General features: G+C 40.6%; 1 protein-coding gene across 2 annotated transcripts in view; it reads left to right on the top strand.

Annotated features, from left to right (window-relative positions):
* Window positions 1-589: 589 nt before the first annotated feature.
* The window catches only part of mapk8ip2 (mitogen-activated protein kinase 8 interacting protein 2), a 31,090-nt gene continuing 15,227 nt past the window's right edge, over window positions 590-16,452 (top strand). Inside the window, exons 1-2 of one of the 2 annotated variants that reach the window (XM_058645808.1) lie at window positions 590-1,164; window positions 12,258-12,363. In XM_058645808.1, coding sequence (XP_058501791.1) covers window positions 1,100-1,164; window positions 12,258-12,363 — 171 coding nt within the window. In that variant the 5' untranslated portion in view covers window positions 590-1,099. The remainder of the gene's footprint in view (window positions 1,165-12,257; window positions 12,364-16,452) is intronic. The other variant, XM_058645809.1, reaches the window with a different exon arrangement.

Genomic DNA, 16,452 nt, shown 5'->3' with positions numbered 1-16,452 from the left:
GTGTATGGAGAATTTTTTTTTTTAACATATTGAAGAAATCTAGATATTTTCTTATATATTTAAACATCTAAATAGTGTTGGAGGTGAAGATTGCTCACCTAGTGCACATTGACACAGGTTTTAAATCCAAAGTCTGGTATACTCGTTTAATTCAACACACTTTGCCCTCCAAGGTTAAAAACAAAACAAAAGTGACACAGGTTTGGTGTGGATAACACAGCTATCAATAATGCAATTTATAGTGTTTTCATTTTAATCAATAATAGTCCAGCACCGGCTACTGCAAAGGATAGAGGCCCAAAATCAAATTCTGCTTAGGGCCCCATAAAGTCTTGGTCTGGCCCTGACCTTGAATGAATAAAGGGGATAACTAAAGTTGAATGGAATTGAATGAATCTTTATATAAGCAGGGCTGTGACGGTAAATACTTGGTTAGTTTGTTTGCTGCTGGTCAGACCTGCAGACTTCAGCTCTGACAGCATCCACTCAGGCAGGACGGTCCTGCGCAAGTGCGCATAATACGGTAACGCCACTGACGTTATACCACACACACACACACACACACACACACACCCCTCCCTCCATCCTCCATCCTCCTCCTCCTGCACTGCTGGCCTCCCTCTCTCTCCCTCTTTCTCCCCTGTGTTTCACCGGCAGCATCACAACAGCAGACATTTGGCGATCATCGCAAACAAGGACTGCGGTGGCGCACTGACACTGACTGTGACGCTCCTGCATCATCGTGGGAGCAAACACTGGATTGTATTCTTTTTTTTTCCAGTTTTTGATTTGTGAGCTGTGTATTCTTCCTCTGACTCCTCTTCTCCTCCCTCCTCCTGCCCTGCGCGCGCTCCTCGGTGTGGATGCTTGGATGCAGATTTGACGGTGCTGTTCAGGCAGCGCGTCTGATTGCAGGCTTGCGGCCGGGGGAGGGGGGCATCCGCTCGGTGAGTGAGTGGGAGAGAGAGAGAGCGACTGACACCGACACTGTCCACGGCCGCGTCTGTCCTCTCCCTGCCCCTGCCGCTGTGACTGTGAATGGACTGCGCCTCCTCCGTGATTCTCTGCATTCGCTCTGAGTCATTTGTGGTGGAAGAAGATGGCGGACAGGGCTGAGATGTTTTCTCTCTCCACTTTCCATTCCCTCTCTCCTCCTGGCTGCAGGTAAGAGCTGGAGGGCGACAGTGGAGGGATGATGATGATGGTGGTGGTGATGATGATGATGATGATGATGATGAGAGGGAGAAAGGGCACTAGACAGCAGGAATATACCTGTTCTCAGCTTTGTTGTTTATGGCTGTTGTAAAACAGCACATATTAATCATGGACAGCATCCTCATAGATGGATACTGTGACAGGCCTTCACACAGTCTGTAGGTGCTGCAGCTCGTCACTGCTGCTTTGCTTGTGTTTGGAGCGGATTGTTCCTCATTTATCGTCATCGTCGGGAAGTAAAACAAGGTACAAATGTGTGACAGAGAGGGCAGATGACTGATCCCGAGCTGTGGCGACAGTCAGTCACCCGCTTTGCGCATTCTCTGTGCGAGGGAGGCCCACGCCCTGTTGAGTCCAACCCAAAGCAAAGCAAGGGCATGTTTGCTGAACAATGATTTACATAGAGAGAAGAAGGAGGTCTGTGCCACTGATACTGATGTTCTGTGAAAAACCCTTTGATGGTGATGATGTTGTGACCTCATAGGACAAATGTACTTGTGGTTTCTCTCTTCTTCTTCTTCTTCTTCTTCTTATTATTATTATTATCATCATTATTATAGTTGTTGTTGTTGTTATTTGAGTGTTTCATTAAATGTGCGTACAAAACAAAATAAGACATGCAAGACAGAAAAAGGAAGGAAAACAAATCGTTGTATTAGTATTAGTAGTAGTATTAGTAGTAAGTAGAGGTCCACTTCTGACCTCACTCATGTGTTTTGTTGTCTGTCTCTTTTTATTGAACCAGGAAGTTCCTTGAAACAGAAATTTCCATAGATGGGATGAGTTAAAGTAATACTCAACAAACACAACAACAAAGCAGAATCGTGTACAAACGCATCAAAAAAGCCATTATTCTTTAGTGTTGCCTTCTCTTTGGTACCTTGAAACACACTATACAAGTCTAAATTATTATTATTATTATTATTATTATTATTATTGTAAAATTATTGTTAAATTGGATGAAACTTGAACCTGGAATATTTCAACACTGAAATATTGCCTCAATATTAAGCTCTATTTTTGTCCAGGGCCATAGCCTAATAATATGCTTTGTATAAATAATGCATACTTCTTTGTATTTATATGTGGTTTCCAGGCAAAATCATGTTCCTACTTCGAGAACCTCGTCTTCACACAGAGAACACATCCAATTTAAGAGCTGTGACGACAAAACAATCGTCTACAATTGTCCCGCTATTGAATTAAATCAAGGGATTTTAACTCACCCGCACATGAGAATGATAGTGAAGGCTCTCTATGCACTAATGCATTTCATTGTGCTTGCTCCCTGTGTGTGTGTGTGTCCACATGTCCTATGTCCTCCAGAATGCAATCACATTAGCGAGCAGCTCCCAGTGGAGTTTTTTTTTTTCATCCACAGAATGCACTCCTGCTGGATTTAGTTACATACTGTAGCTCCACCTCATGAGCAGATCCTATCAGATCAATATGTGACTTTGTTTTTCACATAATGACCTTAGATCACAGCGCACAGACGACCGTCATCACAACTGTGAATTAACGTCACTGAGAAAATGTTTATGAATTCATCTTGAGCTATGACAAGCACACGTTTTACTTCTTAGAAGAGCTGTGACGATTATTCGACTGTTTTGATAGTCGGTTTTTTTTTTTAATAATTAAAACAAGCTGTATGATTTTTCAGCTGCTTAAATGTGAATATCTTCTTTCTTCATTAAGATATACTGTTAATTTATGGACAAAATAAGACATTTAGGATGTTTGGGATCAACATTTTTCTAAATGTTCTTACATTTTATGGACCAAACGATTAATTAAATAAACAACAGATAATCAATTATGAAAATAATTGTTAGTTGCGGCCCTATTTGTGTCACTGACTACACAATTGCAAGACTTTTTAGTCAACATTTTGTGTTTTGTGTGCATCACTGTTATGTGAATGTGATGGAGACTGATCAGTCTGAGTCATTTTTTAATTTCTTTGTCTTGAGTAGGCCGTAGAGTGAAATACAAACTGATCAGATTGATGAAACATCTGGCGATAAAACATAGTTTTAGTTTGCTCATCCAATAGAACTGCATGCACCACACCTTTTTTCTGTACATGTCTTTTTCTCTAACCACCTGTGTTTTAATGATGCGCTACAATAATCTGCTTTACATAACCATAATCCTGTTTTCAACATAATCCATAAAGGAGTATCATTTTTCCTCTTGTCTGAGCACCAGAAATGTACACTGTCATTTCTCAGTGTAATTCAGAAACCCGATTGATACAGTTTGTTGAATTGTTTTCATAAAGACTTCATTTTATTTTATATACACGTGTGTGTGTGTATATATATACACACACACACACACACTGTATAAAAATGATCATTCTATTATTGTACTGATCATGTTAAATCTCTCTTCCGGGTTTTCTGAAACCTAAAACAGAAAAGGTGTTTCCTACAACAACCCATATGCTCCATTGTTTAAAATTTGTGAAAGAATTGGGTTTTGCCGAGTCGACTCTTTCCGATGTGTCCGGGGAGCAGCAGTAAATCTGTGAAAGCCCATGAAAGGCAAGATTCTTCTTCTTCTTTGGGCTCACCATGTTATTCTGTTCTGACTAAACAGTATGTCATCGACAGATTAATCCCAAGCTTTCTTTATGGAAAATATTGCAATTTAGGAAGACTAAACCTAAATGGACTGCGTTAGATCAGTCAATATTGCGGTGAGTCACCAAACAGAAAAACAAATCCCTCGATCAATTATTGAAGCCATTTTGGAGCAAAAATGTGCTCCAGCTTCTCAAATGTTCTCTCAAAGGGGTTTTCCAGATCCTCTACCTCTGGTTTACCTCACTCCACCCTCTGCCCTCTTTAATTTGTTTGAATCTTATAAGTTGAGGCGTGGATGCTCCACTTGTGCTGTCAGACTCTTTGGAGCAGGCTGTTGGAGCAGGCAGAGAGAGGGAGGGAGGGAGGGAGGTGGCTGATGCTGGGTATAATGGTTACCACGAGGTAAGAGGCTTAAATCAAATACAGATTCATTTCAGCTTCATTGTGCCTCCCATGCTCCCATGCTCTCCATCTCTCATGTTGTTGTTTTTTGGTCCATTTCACTCTGTACATCCTCAAAGTGCCATCTTTCTTTTCATCTGTCAATCTTCAGTCAGTATGTTTCCATGCACAGTTAAGTTGTAGCTCAGCTGCACCGTGTAGTTGGACGACTTCCCTTTTCCCAGTATATTAGCACTTGTGGGGAATGTATTGGCTGAAGTGTGTCTGATACTTCCTGCTTCTTTAGGTTACAGCTGGTTGTTAGCATTCTGAGTCTTCCTACCATCCAGAAATCCTAGTTTTGTAAGCTGATCTCGTCAGTCCAAAATATGGACTGGCCTGAATTCTGCCATGTTTTTGTCACTGTTGTCCTCACTGTCCCAGTTTCTTCTGTTATTTATAATCGGGGTGGGAACGAGGACTGAATAATTCATCAAAATTTTATTTTCGCAATATTCAATGCAATATTTTTTTAAAGCCAAACTGTGTGTCAAAATTGCCCTGGTCTTTGTTTCTCACAGACCTGCACACATATCACACAGTAGTCCTTTTAAACGGGTTATTCCAATGATAATAGGAATAATGATGTTAAAAATGACCATTCCCTCTGACTCACAGGTGTGTTCGTCTGACTTTGAGGACTTTGATGTAACATGAAGTTTAACAGTCTAGATTTAGTCGGACAAATACCATCATTAATTTTTTTTTCTAATGTCACATAAACACAAAGACTGTGTCGTCTTTGTTTTTGGTGATTAAATAGTGATACATCTGATCACATTTCCCTCTCATGGCTAATGCATTGTTAATATTATGACTCATTGATCTGAAACTGGCCACATTGGAAATCATCACATGATCAAACCGATGCATCATCTCTGCCGTCACTTTAACAGTCACGTGATCTTCAGCCTTGGATCTAACAGAGAGTGCTTCATTAGGTTAAACGCATGACTCATACATGTGTGTGCGTGTGTGAGAGAGGTGGGGTGGGGTGATGGGGGGGTACATTACTGGAGACTGATGGTGGGTGAAAAGCCTGAGAAATTGATCTTATTAATGAGTCTGTGGCAACCACACAGAATCATGATGTCACCGAGGAGGAGCAGGTGCTCACGGTTAAAAGGCAGCTTAATCACAACAAAGAGCCTGTGCTGAGCCTCTATATTCCATCTGTATCCATTTTAGTATGGTTTTTACAGAGTGCTTTTTCATTTTATTCTCATATCACGGTTTGATTTCGACCATCTACTTGACGTGCTACACGAACACCTTTACACAAATGTGCTCCAAGTATTTGGATCTGACAAGGGACTTCAATTCTATTCTCTTCTTCATTTGAGAAGCTTTAGCCATGAACTGCTGGAGTGCGTCGAAAATGAAACAGATAACAAAATGAATTGAATAATAATAGAGTCTCCTTATCTCTCACTCCATCTTAACAAAAACTGCCTCCTGTGAAAAGTCTTTGAAAAAACATTGCTCGACCTATTTACACCACAGTATTTTAAAGTTGCTTTAAGAGCTCAATATTTTCTCATGTAGTATTTGATGTAAAAAGCTTGACAACCACTGATTTAGGCCACATCTACACGGAAATGTTGGTACATTTGAAACACTGTGCCTTTAAAACCATTAAGGGTCTGTGCATGCATTTAATATAATCTCTAAACTAAAAATAGCAATTGACATTGTTACCTTTCAGTGATGAAAATACACAGTAGTCGGTTAAAGATGATTTTAAAAATGGTTCCATTTAAAAGTTAAACATACTCCAGAGTGTGTCATATATACACGTACACTGTGCTTTTGTGTAGAATTGCGCCACATTTGCATTTAGCTTCAGTGCCAATGTAGTTGCACATCATTTCAAAGCTTACATTTATATATGAGGTTGTACACAGTTGACTTATTTAGGTTAAATGACTTTTCTAGCACTGTCTACATATTGTATATTGACACTTATTTATACAATTCGTATGTATTTGACACAGAAGTGAATTTTTAAATTGTATATCCTAACAAAAGCAATTCATTATGATTCAGAAATAGGGCCTATAATCATTACTGTTGATCATTATTGTCAGCCATCTTGATAATCACTTATTTAACAGATATTTCAGCTTCTTAAAAGTGAAAATGTTCTAGTGTCTTTGCTCCATACTAAACTATAACTATAAACTATAAATGATCATGTTCTCAAATGTGTTGTTTTGCAGACAAAACAACACATTTGAGAACATGATCATTTTAAGGTTTAATCACTTCATTGACAAAACAACCCACAGATCAATCAATACTCTGTGTGTCACAGGACGTCACATTTCTGACGTCCTGCAGTTGAGGGGAGATGGAACCACACTCTGTTGTGAGTCCACAGGTGTTACAAAACCACATGAGAACCCTAACACAAGCAGATAGAAACAAACCACATGGAGTCTGGAGGTGATGTTGGATACAAGGAGGGCAGGGGAAGGAAATGAAACACAAGGAATAGATGATATTAAAGATGGTTTGTGTTTGGTTCAGTCACATTCAGCCAGGGTAGAGATATCATCTCCACTCCCATATTGTTCACAGCAGCATTGATAATTACATTTGTGGTGATTTAGCAGAACCATCTCTTACCAGAAACCGTGTCAACGTTCTTATTTTACTTCCTACCTAAGAAATAATGCAATATTGAGTAATGTGACATTGTGCTTAGTGAGGGCATTGATTTTTTTTCCTGCTGCTCTGTGTGGGTATAAATACATTGTAATTACATCCATTTTGGGAGCGGCGTCATGGTTAGTTTGAAAATGGGATTAAAACTGGTACTCCACAAAAAGCACGGCTCCAAAAACAGTTCATATTTCAAAATAAACTCACTTCAGTTGTCACAAACAGTGGCTCGGTAGACAACGATCAGTCCAGGCAAAAACAGGCGATAATCCAAAAAAAAACAAAAACAAAACAGGAAACCAGATCACCACAAACAGCAAGAAGGCTGGAACATTAGACACTGAGGTACAAAGACAAACAAGGGAAACACAGCTTATATACAGGTGAATCTAATGAGGGCGGGGCAGACAATCAAGCCTGGAGGGGAAACACACAGGGGCAGGAAGTGAAGCGATCTGAAACAGTTTCACAATAAAACAGGAAACATGAAAGAAAGAAACAACAAACATGACTTTAAGAGGAATGCGGGTATGTATCAGCCTCACTCCCAGGGGGCGGCATTCGGACAAAAGAAGAGAACTTCTGTTAAACATAAATAATTCAAAATAATTATGAAATTGAAATGATCAGCTCTGGGATGCAGCTCTCTGCCAAAGAAGGTAGCCGGGTTATCACAAGCTCACCCTGTACACCTCTCTCTCTCTCTCTCTCTCTCTCGTTCCCTCACAGCCCTGAACAACGATCATCATGTTTGATCTTTAATCGATCACTTACCTGTCACTTTGATCCGCGTCAGCTGTTTTTTCCCTTCTTTTCTCTTGATTACAGGATGTAGGTGATGATCTAGATCAGGCCTTACAGCAGCTTTCCACCCTTAGTACTTTCTTTATTTATTGCTTTTCTAAGCTATTTTGAATTCATCTAATACTCTAATCTTCGCCTCGATGCCCGCCGCCCCTTCCTGTCCATCTCTTGTGTCCAGCAGGTTTCTCTAACCTCCCCACCCAAAATATAAATTTACCTTCTTTCATTTGTTTGGTGGTGACAAACTGCCTTGGATACAGCGGCGCCGATGTGGTGATTTTCCGCTGTGAATCACACACCCACACTCACACTTAAAAAACACTGATTCCCTGAAGGTTCAGACAGGCGAGGAGCTCATTAGTGGTTCTTTTTTCTCCAGGTTTGGGAAAGTCAAGCTCTTCAGCCTGTGTGTGTGTGTGTGTGTGTGTGTGTGTGTGGTCACACCCACAGACCACACTCAGGTTGGGAGGTTGGTGTTACTTTTGATGTATTGTGTCATTGTGTCTGGCAGTCAAGTTGAAACTCCAGTTCAGCATCGTAAACAATTGTACACTTGTCGATAACTTGGCCTTCCTCCTTTATATAACATCATGGTGGTGAGATGACGGTGCAGAAAGAGACTCGGCTGACACAAGGCTTGCATAGACCAAAGAGAACTTCATTTGGTACAAGCCAAGCATCAGGTTCAAGCACTGCAGTTGAGAGAGAGAGAGGGAGAGGGAGAGAGAAAGAGAGTGTTTCAGCCGAATCTTAGAACAACCCTGACCCCTGTCACCAGGATTTTAAACATTTTAAAGGTTATCTGACATCATCGTCATCTTATACATCACATTTGCCCATTTTTGGTATTCTATCTCCAGTGCAGACGCCAATTGAGGACCAAAAATGATCCTCCTTTCTCCTGTTTTCTAAGTGACATGTCTGCAATTTCACAAACTATCTAAATCCCATGTATATATCAGCTGTAAAGCAGAACTATGCAGGATTTTGACACTCATTTAACAGCGTCAGAGTCATGGTGATGGTTGAATGGCTTGTTGCGTCTGTTAGCAGAAAACAGTGAGGATAAAGTGGCAGAGAATGGATGGATGTTTGTGGTAGGGGGAGCTCCATCAAGACAAAAGGGAAAAAGTGACCAGCTCTGCTTTAAAGTAACACAAAGTAGGTGTGACGTTTGCCGAAGCATGAACCTTAAATTCCATTGTGCCGAGGCAGCCGATGCAGACCTGATCAGGCTTTGAGTCGTAGTGTCATCAAAGTGACCATGGATACATTATTTGAAGGTTGTAATCCTACATTGGGTCACTTTAAGTCTGCTAGAGAAGTTGTACAGACAGTGGCACATGAAGGATTTATTCAATATAAGGTATGATGGTTTCCTCACTTTTCTAGTGCATGGAGTTTGCCCACAGGTTGACAGAGTCAGTGAGAAGAACATGAAAGGCCTAGGGTCGTGTCCCAATGCTGATATGTGGTGTGGGTAACAAAGAAGTTAGTTCATGCTTTAATCTTCTAACATTTTGAGTAATAAAATAGAGGTCATAGGGAATCCAATATAAATAGGAGGTCAGTATGTGCGTCCATGCTCGAGTCATGGACTAAATCTAGTCAACATGGCTCCCCCTAAAGGAGTGGCCGGCAACACATGTTATAAAGGTACATTCTACAGTAACGAGTGTTAAATTAAGTCGGGATTTGTCAAATCAATCAGCTTCTCCATCCTTGGCCTGGTGCTGCTGGTAAAGCAGCTTGAGCCCCTTCTCTCTCAGGGCCTCACACATCGACTTGTGACTCCGCAGAGGAATCCTGCACAGGCAACATTACACTTTTCACTTTCAGTTTCCTTACCTGACACGTCCCTCTGTGAGCACCACACAGACCAGAACTGCAACATGACACTTCATGATGATCTCTCTCTTGGATGCATTGAGTCTGAACAGGCTGATCCCATATCAGCCACACTGCTATCAAACATTTAGTTATATCAGTTGTGGCAAGGTGACCCTTAGGGCTTTTTAATGTTACTCGCACCACATGTACAGCCACATGCATGCTCACTTAAAAAATAACCCCCTAAATAAATCGTATAAAAACCTTCTATTGACCTGGTTCTTATTGCAAATGTCATCACTTTGCTGCGGTCATCAAAGAACCATACAGTCGATGTATGTTCTGTATGAAAGCTATAAACGGCTGCATACAGGGGTCAAGTGCCTTTTTCATTGTCTTTAAAGAAATCTCTCCATGTTGTTTTAAATCAATACGCCACTTCGCAACAGTCTATCAGTTCAGATACTGTGCAGATTAACAGCAAGGTCAGCATGAACAGTTTTTAGGTCATAACACAGATGGAAAATCAATGTGTTATATCTTAGGCTTCAATATCAGGAGCAGTTACAATATAATCAACAATGTTCAGAAGGAAAATGTGATAAACTGCGCTTGTCTTTTGGCTTTCTATGAAATATATTGATATTTTATTAGTTTTCATAAATTGCATTTTTCTTTCATTGTGCAATGCATTCCAATCCTTTTTCAAATGTAACGTTCATTTTCTTTTTTGTAAAAGTACATAACTACACAAAGCCATACAGGATATATTTGTATAAACATAAACTAGGTATTAATTGCTGAAAACTGCAACGTAAACAGTCCATTAATGGACAATATTAAACATATAAGACTGCATATAGTGTAGACCAGGGGTTTCAAACTCAAATGACCTGGGATCACTGAGCATCTCATCTCATCTCATCTCATCAGGAGGCAACTATTCAGTAGGGGTGGGCATATGAACTTAAAATTATTGAACAATAGTCCATTATTATTGTTGTAATTATACAACAATATATAGTTTAAAATAAAAACCTATTTAGGACGCAAAATGAATCTGTTCATTAAAATAAAATACATATAAATAACACATTTAGACATTTACCATTGCTATCCTGCATCTTGCAAGGATTGTTTTTTGTTTTGTTTTTTAATTTGGAAATCAAATAACTTTGTGATTCACTCATTTAATCTTTTCCAATTTTCACTTTGCAAACATTTGTTGCTGCACATGTGAACTTAGTGAGCCACAGACAACCTGATATTTAGATTGTATTGTGTCAAATAAACTTGCACTTGGTATTGATGTGTTTTATGTTCAATAATGCACCATAAATATATGCATCATTTTCAATGAAGCTTTAGTGACAAAAAGATAAAAATCACAGTCTCATTGATTTTAGTCTTGTGTCTGACCCACTCAGTTACACACTTGCCTGTATTCACTCTATTGTACATACTGGCATATTTGGACTGACTTCCTACAGCTTTTTGACAGTAGACAGTAGGTTTTTTTTTTTTTACTTTTTTTTACCTTTGGTTCAGAATAAGCTGTGTGCTAAACCTCTAAACCACTTGAGTCCTTGGTCTCTCTGGTCAAACACCAGCTACTACATTCACATTTTGCCACTGGCTTTCTCAGTCCACTCTTGCATCAGTGGTACCCGCTTCCGTCACTCTCTTGTCCAACCAGCGTGAGGCTTGTTGTCCCAGACTCCTCCCCCTTTTTTTACAAACACCAGTGCTTTCACCTTTTTCTCTCTCTCTCTCTCCACCACAGTGTGAGTGACTGAGTGTCTCGTCTCACTGAGCACTTCACAGCAGCTGCAACTCGGTGTGAGATTTCACGACCAGGCCACGCCCCCTGCACTGCTCCTCACTCTCCCTCCCTCCACCTCTCTCTCACTCAGCACTCAGCTCACTTCTTGGCATTTTTCAAAATCATGCATTGGGCGGAGCTACCTTCAGAAGGGGGCTTAGTTACACTTTAAATGATGCCTGTACTGTATGTATGTGTTGTTGTTTTTTTTGCAAATTAGCCATCATTGATACTAAACACTGTCATTGCAATGCTTTTTGCATCAACTCCACGACCATCATTTACTGTCGTACATGAAAGCAGAGCAGACATCTCTTTTGTTTCACCTTCATATGCATTGGCACACCCTTGTGTAGACAGGACACCTATATGAGTGTGTGATGATGTAAGCTCGCATCTATACGTAATATATAGAGTGTCCTTTCCGTAGCAGCAAAGCTGCAATGCAGCATTTTCCTCAAGCTGGCTGCTGTAGAACCGAGGGGTCTGTTAAAATGAATGGGCCACAGATGAGATGCAGTCTGATCAAGAGAACCTGCAGTGTCGTGGATCATTACAGAGACATGCTTCACGCTTCTGTGCTGCCGGTATGGAGACTCTGCTATGAGAAGCCGCGACCAACAGGGCATACATATGCACAATGATTACATGTTTCTGTTTTTATTCAGCTTGTTGTTATAAATTGATGTAAGTAATGTGGGTGTTAGTGAGGCTGTCTCCATGTCACATCCTGACAGACCATGCGTTGGTTTCCATCAGAACAGGGGCTCAGCGTGTGTGGGCATGAATCAGTGAGAAATCCCTCCCTGGAGTTGTTCACTGATGAAACAGGCATATTACATAACACATACTGTGTAGTGAATATGCTGTCTCTCATGTACTTCCAGGCCAGCCCATGACATCAGCCTGGAGGAGTTTGACGATGAAGATCTCTCTGAGATTACAGATGACTGTGGGATTGGTCTCAACTATGACTCTGATCCATATGAAAAGGTAAAACATCTTTTTTTTAAACTCTAAACACAAACTCAGAACTTAAACACTTCAACTTAGACACTTAAAAGCACTTTCTTTCTTCTCAAACTCATTCCTTCTATTAAGACAACACACACAGCTATTATACTGTATCCTTATGTCTTACAGAGCATTAAATGAACACGTATGTGATGACTTCAATCAAAAACACATCCATTAAAAGGATATTTTGGCTTCATTAGGGCATTTTTATTCTTAATTGAGTGGCACCTGGTCATGACGTCTCCAAAAAGAATCTGAACTTACATTTTGATGCCTCAAATGCCTACAAATGTGTAGAAATATGTCTATTTCACGTAATATGTAGTCATTTCACCTCTATGCAATGAGAAATAGAGAAAATCAGTGCACATAATATGCAAAATTGTCACAGAAGAACTCTCAACTACAAGTCACTGGAGGCCCCTCTTATACAGGACTGAAGTGTTTGCACAGGTGAAACTAGAGTGAGTCTAATGGCTGATCAAGGTGTTAGATTTGAAAGGTCAGTGCTTTTAGGGGAACAAATGCCCTTTTTCCAATCGGCACGGTGTGGTTATTTTTGCATTTCCACTACAGAAAGAACCTGTTATTTGGTACTTTTTTAAAGTACCTGCTCTGGCGAGGTTCCAAGCGAGCTGAGGCGATACTATGCGTGACGTCGTCAGACAACCGGCCACTGATTGGTCAGAGTGCCGTCATGAGCAAGACGTCCAACACAAGAATCAAGCCGAACAATGCCGAACTGTAGATCAGGTAAAAAGACTTAATAATCCTGAAAACGTGGGTTCATCTCCAACAATTACCAGGAACATGTCTAAAATCTCATGTTGAACTGATGAAATGATTCAGTTACACTGAAAACAACTGCTTTACAAGTCACTAGTTTGTGTGAGTAAAACGAAGTCACGACAGCTTCATGCAGCCGCACAGTGATGACTCCGCCCATGTTGAGGAGGTACTATTTTGTAGTGGAAAACCAACCGAACCGTGTAGAGCCAAGGCGAGGCGAGGCGAAGCGAGGCCAGCTGGGAACTTGTAGTGGAAACACAGCAAAAGAGTGTGATTTTTGTAACGGCCGACTGATGAGACAAGAGATGAGACAAAAGGCCAACAAGAGTCAATACAGGCAGTCAAAAAAAAAATGGCAAGGTATCAAAATTCCACAAGCCAGAGACGCGGTCCAAAATACAGATGAGGTCAAACTCTAGGGAAAACAAGAGACTAAATGCTGCTTCTTTCCAGCTTGATCTAAGACAACTTGGCAGAAACTGAAAGTTGAACAGAGCTGATGTTTGGAGTTTTCAGAATTTTGTGTGATGGCCTGTTTTGTGTGTACAAATTGAGGAGGGGACACATGGGGTTGCAGTGGCTGGCATTGTTGCCTCACAGCAAGAAAGATCGGATCCTGACTCAAGGGCCTTTCTGTACGGAGTTTGCATGTTCTCAGGTTCTCTCTGTGTTCTCCAGCTTCCTCCCACAGTCCATGTGGATAAGGGATTAGGATAATTGGACCCTCTGAATATACCATGCCCCCTGTCGTGACCTTTTGTGGAGGATAGATGAAACCGATAAAGATAGAAACTGTAAAAGTAAAGCCATATAACCTGCAGGGCTGTGAAGCATCTAGAGAACAAACATAGTAATTACATAGTGCTTTTGTGTGTGGTTGAGATGATGTGTCACGTTACAACCACCATCTGCTGTTACTCCTTTGCAATTTCCAGGTGACAAATTATATGCACAGTATGCAATTTCTGCCACGCTCAATCAAAACACTAAACACTGACAATTTGTTGTCTCGTGAGTTTTTGATCTACAAAAATATCTCACTGCAGCTCACGAGTAGCACCAAATATTTTGCTCTGTCACTCTTTCATGGGGGGGCGGGTTTGCCCCAGTGATTATAGCAGAGCTGCGCAAGTAAGGAACATGAGAGAGCGAAAGATAGATTCTGGCTTGGTTTCTAGTGGGAGAGAACAGCTTTATTTGCATTATCGCTGTCTTGAGTAAGCACCTCTGTGCCTTCAGATTATAATCTACAGTCTTGCAGCTTCTCCAGCATTGCAGTCACTACAGTAATGACCACATGCTGCAGATATTCATTACAGTAGTGGGGGGGTAAAAAAGCTGAGATGAGTCTGTGTCTCATCAGCTGATTCTCCTGAAACATGTCCTGAGATCCCACAGAGCAAACAGCATATACTTTACTGACCAGGTTAGACTCTAATTTAATCTCTTTGGGTGTAAATGTTTTATGCTGGTGCTGTGGTGGAATCACAGCTGCAGCAGAGGGGGTGACCCAGTGCAGTTTGCTGCTATGCAGAGACAACCTCCTTCCAGCGTTCCCTCTCTCTCTCGCTCTCTCCCTCCCATATGTCTTCCTGACCTGCTATGCAGAGTGTTGCTTGGAGACAGAACTCGCCCTCCCCCTTCCCTCCCTCCCTTCCTCCCTCTCTCTATGCCATCTCTCCTCTGCCTCCCGCTTAAAAGATTTCCTTCTTTGACTTTCTCTCTCTCTTCTGCACTTCTCTGCTGCAGGGATTTAGCTCAGTGATGCTCCATTCTCAGGGTTAAGCTCTTGAATTAAATCTGCAATAATGTATTTTTGCTCACTTCCTCTTAAATACATCAGCAAAACACATTGTGGACAACTAGCAAAGCCCCTGTGTGACAAAAATGTTCTTTGAATAGCAAGAAATCCGCCAGAGAAGGCATTGGGAGTAGAGCTGAACTATTTTGGTAAATCATTCTGTATTTTATGAGTTTTCATTTTTAGCTGCGTAACTTCTGGTTATTTCCACGTCCACAAATGAGCAACCACATTTGTATACTGCTCCATATAAACATCAGCGTTACTACTAGTTAGCATCTGTATGTGTCCCTCGTGGATCACAATTAGTCGTTGCCTTTGCTGTTGCCAAAGGTTTGCCCGAACAACAATTCCCATGATTCCACGCTGCTTCAAGACATCACCAAACTATAGGTCTTCTAATTGTTTTGAATTAGACACTCCTTGAAGCAGAAATTACATACTGGACACTCCAGAGATAATAACTTTAATTTTACAATCTTAAAATTAACACAAAAAGTGTCAATTTGACACCAACTATGATAAGGACCAAAGATAATCATAAACAGACGATTCTAGTGTTACCACAAGACTGCTTTACTGTGTATGTAAAGCAAATGCAAACAATTTGAAGCAACAGTGTCTGTATATTGCAAATAACAATGCATTTAAATAATGAATTGTACTCCCTAAATTGCATTTTAAATCATGACGAACAACTAAAATGACAACAATGAAGTTGCCAATTTTGTTCTTTTAAAGGTGACATCGAATGCTCGTATCCCATATCCAATCCAATCCAATCCAACTTTATTTGTTAAGCACTTTAAACAAACCACAATGGACCAAAGTGCTGTACAGAATAAATAAAAGGCATAATACATAAAAGGTTCAAAATAAGATAAAACAGCTTAAAATACATTAGAATCATAAAACACAATAAGAATTAGCAGCCATACAATAAAAAACAATAAATTCAATTCAAATAGAAATATGTAAAATAAATAAAAAAACAAACGTCTCATGAGGTTTCAAAGGCCAAAGAGAAAAGGTGGGTTTTAAGAAGGGATTTAAAAACAGACAAGGACGAGGCCTGTCTTATGCACAGTGGCAGATCATTCCAAAGTTTTGGAGCTGCGACAGCGAAGGCACAATCCCCTCTGAGCTTCCGCTTAGTTTTAGGCACACTCAGGAGCAGCTATATATGTTAGTTATGGACGTCTACTTACATATATTGACGCAGATACACACACAAAAGCAGCGTTAATTGGAGCTTCCGGTCGATGTCTCCTTTAAATTGCTCGTATTAGAGACTTTTTCCTTCTCATGGCACAGATGTCATGTCCATGTCTCTCACATGCCATCACACACACACACACAAACACACAGACACACACACGCACACACACACACTCACTCACTTCACACATTTGAAAGCAGCAGACAGAGAGCATGTTGGTCTTTGTTATGTTACATCATCGCCCACAGGGAGTCTT

The sequence above is a fragment of the Solea solea genome, chromosome 12 (genome assembly GCF_958295425.1).
Source record: "Solea solea chromosome 12, fSolSol10.1, whole genome shotgun sequence".
Taxonomy (NCBI): Eukaryota; Metazoa; Chordata; class Actinopteri; order Pleuronectiformes; family Soleidae; genus Solea; species Solea solea.
This window is presented reverse-complemented; position numbering and strand designations above follow the sequence as displayed.